Source organism: Crassostrea angulata, chromosome 3, assembly GCF_025612915.1.
Source record: "Crassostrea angulata isolate pt1a10 chromosome 3, ASM2561291v2, whole genome shotgun sequence".
Classification (NCBI taxonomy): Eukaryota; Metazoa; Mollusca; class Bivalvia; order Ostreida; family Ostreidae; genus Magallana; species Magallana angulata.
The window spans coordinates 24188953-24197917 of NC_069113.1; the positions used below are offsets into that span (position 1 = coordinate 24188953).

Sequence of the window (8965 nt, forward strand, 5' to 3'; positions counted from 1 at the left end):
TGGCACTTTGAGTGGAAACTATGTATTTAATTAATTAATCAGAACACATCATCCAGCATTTTGAATGACTGTATAAAGTTTATTGATATGAAAAAAATGTCTACAAAGTTTAATTTTGCTTCAGTTATTTCCCTGGTCATATTTGCCCCTGTTTAAGTCTCTTTATTAGTGAAGGGAACTGATCTATGTGGGTGTCCACACATTTACTGAGACAATTCTGCAGGCTCTGTGTATTGCTGTCTGCATTACTTAGGTTCTGCATAAGTTCTGTACAATCCCTCTCACAACGGTCTATGCTGCGCTGTTAAAAGAACATAGATTTATCATTAATATACTCCCATACTGTAGAAGCAAATTTTTTTTTTTTTTTGGAGGGGGGGGGGGGGTTAAATTTAGCTGATTTGTGATTTAAAGATCTCTTTTAGAGAAGTTTAAAAAAAGCCATACTAATTAAAGATAAAGTCTTGTAATATTTTTTGGGGGGGGGGGGGGGGGATTTGTTATGATATACAGTTTGTTTATTATCAAAGAAATAGTCTTAATAAAAAAAAAACAATATTTGAGGCTTTTATAGTATCAAAATTTTAATGATAAGATGGGCGATAAAGCAAAGCAAGCTAGAAGACATGAAAAAGCAGAAAAACAAATACCAATGGTACAAGCTATACTTCTGATCAGTATATGTTCTTTAGGAAGAAGAAATTAAACTTGTATTTTATAACAAATTTCTTTTTAATAATGGCACCCCTTGCTTTTATGTGTTCCTTACTTCGACACTATCCAGTTCCCTTTGAAAGAAGTCTTTGTTTTCCTCTAGCTTTATGTTGCACCTTTCAGTACAGCTGTGGAGATCTTCTATTGGACTAGTTCTGTCTTTGTAACAGTTAGCAGAACACAAAAACATGTCTTCCTGGAAAAATGGATAGCTGCATTTACAAAAAGGCAGAAAGCAGCATTTTAACTGCTGATCCAATAGAATATTGAAGAAAATTATTATTAACAATAGACCTTCATTAAAACCAAAAGCAACGCTCATTTCTTACGATCATCTATTGATTACCGTTATTTAAATCACTAAAATTATGGTTATAACTTTAACATCTTATAAATTCATTACTAGTGTATAGTACATATAATCATTAAAAAATAAAAGTAAAATTTATACAATGTAGTTTAAATGATGGAAAAATCTATTTATAGTTTATTTGAATGCAAGTCAGATTTTCACTGGTTAACTACAATGCTGCAAAGGATTTGAAATATCTCATCTGTTAACTTACATAGTTTTGCCTGATAACGTCTTTGTCAATTTTGTCCATCATTTTGTTAAAAGCATTTTCCAATCGTGCATGGGCACCATCAACTTTCTGACTGTCGCAGTCACTGGGATCTAAGATAAGAAAATAAAATAAATTGGTGCTTCGTGTGTGTACTTGAGGGTGGTATGCATTGCAGAAAAATTACCTAAACCATGTAAGCGGGTTATATTTAATATTGTGCTCTTAATTCTGCGATATCTAAATTATTTCAGAGAAGATATTAAAGGAAACTTGAAATATATTATTTTCTGAAATATGAGTTTGTTAAATCGAAAACTGTCACATCCATTGTTGATTATAATCTTTAATTTATTTAACTTCAAAAAACAAATTTTGGCTTTTTAAACCTCGATCAGCTGTTTATAATAAATTTTAGCTTTATTTTGTTATTGCGTATTTAATCGGATGAATGCAGACATTTATATAAATTGAAAATAGGAATGTGATCTGGAATTAAAATTTGTTAAAAAAAATTGTTGACATATTTTTCCCCTCAGAAATGAGACATGCAGGCACATGTGAACGTACACGTGCACATGGTCCAGACTTGTACGTAAACACAAGAAGCCGAAATGCTTTAGCGAAACCACATGCACAAATCAGTATAGGCCTATACTCCATAAATGAAGTGACTGTCTTTACATTGCCAGTTTGTTAAAATAAAGTTACCAGGTTTCTGCACATGCCTGTGTTGGGGTGCGACATTTACAGCAGAAAAATCAGTGCACTGTTCAGTTTGTTGTTGTTGGAGATACCGGGTAGACTTCGAGTCCGATGTAAATTCATATGGCAACGCCCACTTGTTTTATTCTACACCTTAATTCTTTTCTGTTGCCAGGGATAATTATTTTAGGCAAATCCCAAGTCTCCACATTTTGATTGAAAAAAATATTTGGAATCGTTTAATCAGACATAAATTTAAGTCTCTGGTTTAATCAATCGAAATATTGAAGAAAAAAGTTATCATGTTATGCGTCGCGTGTCCTCTCGGTTTATTGTTTTGGACTTTGCGTCGTGACCCCTTCTGTTTGCAGGATTCGATTCTATAAATAATTCTTAGAAATACAGGTATATGGACTTTTTTTTCAAATCAAGTTGTTTGAAACTACTGTTACATGTATATATCATGTCTACCTTTAGTAATAATGTTATAAGTAAAATAATTATGACAAAAGTCTTCGTATTTTATTGACCCTCAGATGTTAATAAAAATACATTAACTTTGATAGTCATGTTCGTTTAAATATAAACAATTAAATGCTTCTAATGATTTATAGGACTATGAAGGTAGCGAAATTGCAGAAAAACACAGCGCGGCAGCTAGTGTGTTCATTTAAACAATAAAATGGTTTCTTTGATGATTCATTCGGGATATGAAGGTAGCAACATTGCAGAAAAAATACAAAACCCGCGTTAGCGGGTTATGCAATATTTATATTTACATCTTTCTTTTAACAATCTAATATATTGATTGTAAAAAGTAAGTTAAATTTACTAAATTACTGTTAATGTACATCAGTACGTTAGCTATAAGAAACAACCAAATCATCGCTTATGGGAATTTGTCTGACACCATCATGATAATTTCGTGCAGTCCGTGATTTTTCCTAGGTCGCTGTAGGTTTCGACTAATCGATAAACAGGGCGTGTCGATTTCAGTCCTGTCAATTTGTAAATATTTAATTATAATTATCTTAAATAAATAAATAAATATTACAATACATAATTAATAATAAATAATGTTAATTTTAAAACTCGCAATAAAATGACGACGTCAACGTGAGACAACAAGTTATTCAAGGCAAGTTTGGTGTCGGCGGATCGTTTGTACTTGTAAAATATTTTAAAAAAACAAAACTAGAAATGTATTAATGAATATGAATATGCACTTAGGGTACATGTTTAAAGAAAGCACATTTTTTGCGAGACATTTTCGGAAATAAAACGTAAATGTTATCGCCAACGATGAGGTTAAGCAACAAACCTAATGACTGGGAGTTTTAAACGTGCATACGTCGCACATTGCACCGCCTGACAGAAATTGGTGTTACTAATTATTCATTTTCTCAAGGAATAAGCACAGTACAAATTTAATTTTTTTGTCCCCCGCCGCAACGCGGAGCGGGGACATAGAAATGCCGGGCGTCCGTCCGTGTGTCCGTGTTTCCGCCCGTCACACTTTTTTTGTAAGCGCTCTCATGCCTACAAATTTTGACGGATTTTCATTAAATTTATACCAAATGTTTATACTACTATTACCTTGGTCAAGTTCGAAAATCAGCATTGGTCGATACTTTTTGTTCGAGTTATGGGACTTCGATCACAATAATGACTCCCTTGTATCCAAAAATTGACCTTGTAAGCCCTCTCATGCCTACAAAATTTGACGGATTTTCAATAAATTTATACCAAATGTTTATACCACTAATACTTTGGTCAAGTTCGAAAATCAGCCTTGGTCGATACTAGTATACTGCTTGACCGGTGGGGGGCCCAGGAATTCTATTCTTGTCAGTATTGTTTGCCAAAGGGTCATTTAATAAAACACAGAAGTCTAATTAAATTGCAGTGAACACGTTATAAGTTACCGGGATGTGTTTACGTCTATTGTCTACGCTATTTTGGGACAGCCCTCGTAGATTGGTGGACTCTTGCTCCAAGAATAGCTACGTGTACCATCCACTAGTATGGATATAATCAAGACCACAGTCGCAATTAATTAATAATTCAAAGATGCAGAATTACCTCCCACACAAGATAATTAATGCATTATAGTTTAGAAGAATTTTTCGTCCGATTTCCACATCATTCAAATGTTGTTTTATGAATTGTATTTGAAGGTACGCGACTTTTTCTAGTCAAAAGAAAAGTCTTTAACTTAGCTACGTGAAGGAGTTAGCATTTGCCTCTTCTTTTTTTTTAGCAAACGTCTTTGCGTTTATTCACCCCATTTTTACGTTTTCAGCGACTTTACCTATCGAATTCACAATTACTTACACTATACTGTTGTAACTCCCAGCATTTGCAAATAAAATCGCTGTTTGACAAAAACATCAGATATGAAGAAACCTAACAGTTGAACTGTTCACTACTACGGACATGTATTAAAGTCTACAGGAGTCAAGTGTTTAATTGGACAAATTCACTGATTTATTACACAGGAATGTTAGTCCTATCGAGAAGAAAGTAAAATTTACATTCAATGCACAGACGATTTGAACAATAATTCAATAAATGTCCACCTTATACTCAGGTAAGTATTTAAATTAGGAACAAATGCACACAAATTTCAAACACAAAGTTTGGACTGATGCATATATGTATGATCCAATTCAGTATCTCAAAGCCAATCCAGGGAATGGCTCAATAGACCAGTGCAATCTTTACTCAATGATCTATAGGACCTAGCCCTAGAATCAGAACTATTTCAGTTGAAACCCATTTGTTTCTAAAAAACTTTATCCAATTATCTGTTATGGTCTGAAGAGTTTTCACAGGTATGCTAGATTATGTTAATTAGAGTTGAACTTTGAAAGGCTTCAAAATCCATGATCCACTGTCTTTTTCATCATTTTCATAGATAATCCTTTCGCAGCTTTTCATAGCTTTGGACCCTTTTTCTTTGAAAAGAATCTTTATCTTTTGACTGTCAAATATTTACAACACACTAAAGTGCCAGCTACAAAATGAAAGAAAAGAACTTACAAAATTATTGTTTGAATATGATTGTAATGATAAATTCCATATATCTCTTCTACAAAATCATCACATAAAATTAACTGTTGAAATATAAGGGGTTTTCCATGTGTGACAAAATCATTGACATACATAAATACCCTTTTATTTAATTCCTGATTTCATGTACATCAACTACATTTACAATAGCACATGTATAATTATATTCTAACATAAAACTTCTACCTGTATATAATGCATACAACTTTAAGCTTTTGTTCATGAGTTGTAGTTTTTTGTACCATGTAAATAGGTTTTAATGCTCTGCACTCACAAACAAACTTAGTTCCACATGGAACTAGATTACGTTAATAATACATTCTTATTATCAATAAACTCATACAACTTAAAGTCTCATTAATACATACACACCTTTTAACAAAAATGTCTTCAATGTTAAAACTGATTATTAAAAAAATGGAAAAAAAAAAGAGAAAATGGTCTAATTAAGATCCTAGTAAGAAGCAGCATTGATTCAGTCGTATTTCCCCTTCGTTAGTCCGAGCCGTAACCTCTTTTCTAGTGAGGGAAGCTGTGCTATATGAGTGTCCACACAATTGACTACGCATTTCTCCATGTCTTCTTTAAACCTTGCTATGTCGCTTTCCTTGGTGTTCTCAGTTATCTTGTCCCGCGCTGCATCCTGACAGTCCATTGCACATCGGGAGATACGATTCTGAGAGAAGCAATAAGAAAACTTTAACATGTTGCCTTTATCTTAAGTAAAAGATTAACATCTATAGTTCTTCAAGATTGTATGGTTAGGAACTGTAACTCCCAGGTTGTCATTCAAATTATTTCAGACCGGGTCCTACAGACCTGCTTCTAAATTTAACAGTGTAGTGATAGTACAGTTCTCAGAGTATTTACTATACCAATGAGACAATTCAACAATTACCTATAATAATTATTCTAATTCTACTATAACAGATTAAAACATTAAGAAATGTAAATAATTAGTTTTAAGGACAATTGGGGGGGGGGGGGGGGTGTCTCAAGAAATTACCCATCAGATCTAAAACTTTTAAATTCAATATATTTTTGGACATAAACTATTGTTGAAAAAAAAAATCAAAATATTTTAGCTTTTAAAGTTTGAACATTTTCCTATATCTTTATACATAGCTCTTCATCTAAAGGAGGTAAATATAGTCAAAAAGTGGCCACAACCATCCAGCCCTCTTAATGGGATCCTCATGCCATGCCTTACATGTATTTGTCATGAATTGATATACTCCATCTTCCCATGTCAGGGGTGTGCAATTACAAATTTTGGCCACTAATCCAGGGGCTAGTGGGAGTAACAAAGTTACTAGCTCAAGGTTCAAAGTTACTAGCCAGACTCTTGTCGGGCCTGTCAACATTACATTTTATAAAAAACCTAAATATTATGTACATAATGTTTTCCCACAAATGATACTGATAAAGTGTACCGGGGTATATAATTATTAATATACAAAGTATTTATTAATTACTTTCATGTTTTCTGCAGTAGACTACATGTAGTTCAAAAATATTCAACTTCATTGCTCTTTTGATATGCTAAACATTTTAGTTACAAAACTGGTTTGGGTGTTTAGATAAGAAAACCCGAACATAACATTGTGAATTAATGTGAACAGACTCTATAAAATCACTGCATTTATCTATGTATGCATATATTCTATCCTGTTGAATATCATGTACAAAATACAACTATGCAATTTATTATGTAATGGTAAATTTAATTGAAATTAATAGAAAATGCACAAACAATAATATGCAAAATATGATTTTTTTTTTCAGTTTATTAAGCAGGTCACTTTAAAATGTGCCCATGAGAATAGTTACAGCAGAAATTTTATAATCTCTCTCTCTCTCTGTAAAAAAATTTTTAAAAAGCCAACAAATACATAGGAAAGAAATACCAATTCAAAACAAAAGGAAAAGGGAATCATTTTACAGTGTTCACTTGAAAACAGGGCTGCATTCCTGATCGTAGCTGCTACGTAGTTGAACAATAAGCTAGCCTAGCCGCTACGTAGATATTCGTAGCCTAAATATTTTATGCTAAGCATCAAATTCAAGATGGCCGCCTTAGTTACCACTTTGTAACTAACATGAAATCTATTTATTTAGTGATATTTTGTTCATCTTTAACGTTTTCCTGAATTTAAACATGAATATTTTTGCTTGAAATTAACAAATTACGTCGATGTAATTAGTCTTTAGTTGAATATTTCAAACTTCAAATCTGAGACCTAGCGGTCCATTCAATAGATCTAGATATTTACTACTTAGCGGCTAGGCTAGCTGCTACAATCTTGAACGCAGCTCAGCTGCACAGGTAACTATATCGATGCCATGTGCAGCGAGGCGCGACTATCTCATCTAGCCACTGGTCAACACTGTTGGTAAAACTTACAGCAGAGTGTTTGTAGAAGCTACTCAAAAGAATATAGCACAAGAAAAAGATGTGTAAGAAATTTTTAGGCTATCATGGCACAAAAGGAGAAGATTTTTTGCTTCTGTGATAACAATGACAATACACCTTTCCTACTAGGACATTGCATATTTTGCCAACTCTGGTTATGATTTACTAACCCGACAGGCTACCACAGTTAATATTTTTGCTAGCCCAACCTCTGAAATTGGTAGCCTGGGTGTCGGGCTATGGTAATTGCACTCCCCTGCATGTCAAGGGTTTCTAATCAAGCAAACTCCAAATAATTAACAAAAAATTATGTAAAATCTCAGCAGATCAGCAACTCTTGAGTCGAGAAGATGGTCACACTCACAAACATGGTATTTTATAACATGAATGGTGGCTTTGTTATGAAATGTCTCATGGTCATTTTTCTCTCACCATTTTAAAGCAATTTGATTTTCATGCAAGTGTTGTGAGATTAGCTTAAGATCAGTTACCTGGAAACCTTCAACTTCTCTCTGAACAAAAACTGATGCATCCTGTAGCTTTGCATTGCAGATATTTGCACATCTCTCTACACTTTCTATTGGACTTTTTCTATCACTGTAACACTTGGCAGCACAAGTGTGCATATCTTCCTGAAATATTATATTACATTATCATAAACTGTGAATCCATATTTATTCTGTGTCTCTAATCAGCAATATTAAATAGTTCAATTATAAATACTTAGAATATACTATTTTCATATTTCAAAGGAGATACGAGCAAAATGTATTTTTTATTAAGATTGTCTGTTCAATGATTATATAACTCCCAATGCATTGAATTAAGCAATTGCATATCTTCATAAATTCTTATTTGAAGCCTAACCACAGGCACCTGAATTTTTATCAATCAGTCGCTTAATAAGTCAAATATCGAAAAATTCTACCCCTACTATATATAAAAATTCTACCCTACTATATATAAATATAAAGTAGGGGTAGAATTTTTCGATATATGACTTATTAAGCGACTGATTGATAAAAATTTAGGTGCCTGTGGCCTAACAAGAGTTGCATCAGTTCGTCTGCGTGATTGATATGTATTGCAACTTGTCTATAACATTTACTGACCATCCATTATCAGTGCAAAACAAAAACCTATTCACAGACGAAATGATGAATTGGAGAATAATAACATCAGATATAATGAGCTTTTACAAAAAAAAATTATGAAACATAGAGATAATTCGAACTTCCTTAAAGAAACTCTATTTATGGAAGAAACAATATTGAAAGTAATGCACATGCTATGGGAATACATTCAATACACTATATCACCTGTCTCTGGCGAATGATGTCTTTGTCTAACCCTTCCATCATCTTGTTAAAGGCATCTCGCACACGTGCTTGCGCGTCCTCAACGTTCTGCGCCATCTTTTTAGTTTATGGTTAGGATTAAATAGATTACGAACCCGATCAAAATTAAAACGTCGATGAAAAAATTTTTATAAGGTAAT

General features: G+C 33.1%; 2 protein-coding genes across 3 annotated transcripts; both read right to left on the reverse strand.

Moving 5' to 3' along the window:
* Window positions 1-58: 58 nt before the first annotated feature.
* On the reverse strand, window positions 59-2163 carry LOC128177106 (protein FAM136A-like). Of its 2 annotated transcripts, none has more exons than XM_052843658.1 (4): window positions 2006-2163; window positions 1281-1390; window positions 770-910; window positions 59-301 (listed from the first exon to the last, which is right to left on the reverse strand). In XM_052843658.1, exons 1-4 carry the CDS (start codon window positions 2022-2024, stop codon window positions 137-139), a joined length of 435 nt encoding a protein of 144 aa, XP_052699618.1. In that variant the 5' UTR covers window positions 2025-2163; the 3' UTR covers window positions 59-136. The 2 variants fall into 2 exon arrangements, with proteins under 2 accessions (XP_052699618.1, XP_052699619.1); XM_052843659.1 differs by having other exon boundaries at window positions 1989-2135.
* A 2936-nt stretch (window positions 2164-5099) lies between these two features.
* On the reverse strand, window positions 5100-8935 carry LOC128176530 (protein FAM136A-like). The gene is made up of 3 exons (XM_052842939.1): window positions 8787-8935; window positions 7959-8099; window positions 5100-5730 (listed from the first exon to the last, which is right to left on the reverse strand). The coding sequence occupies exons 1-3, from the start codon at window positions 8880-8882 to the stop codon at window positions 5530-5532; spliced, it is 438 nt and encodes a 145-aa protein (XP_052698899.1). The 5' UTR covers window positions 8883-8935; the 3' UTR covers window positions 5100-5529.
* Between the last annotated feature and the right edge of the window lie 30 nt (window positions 8936-8965).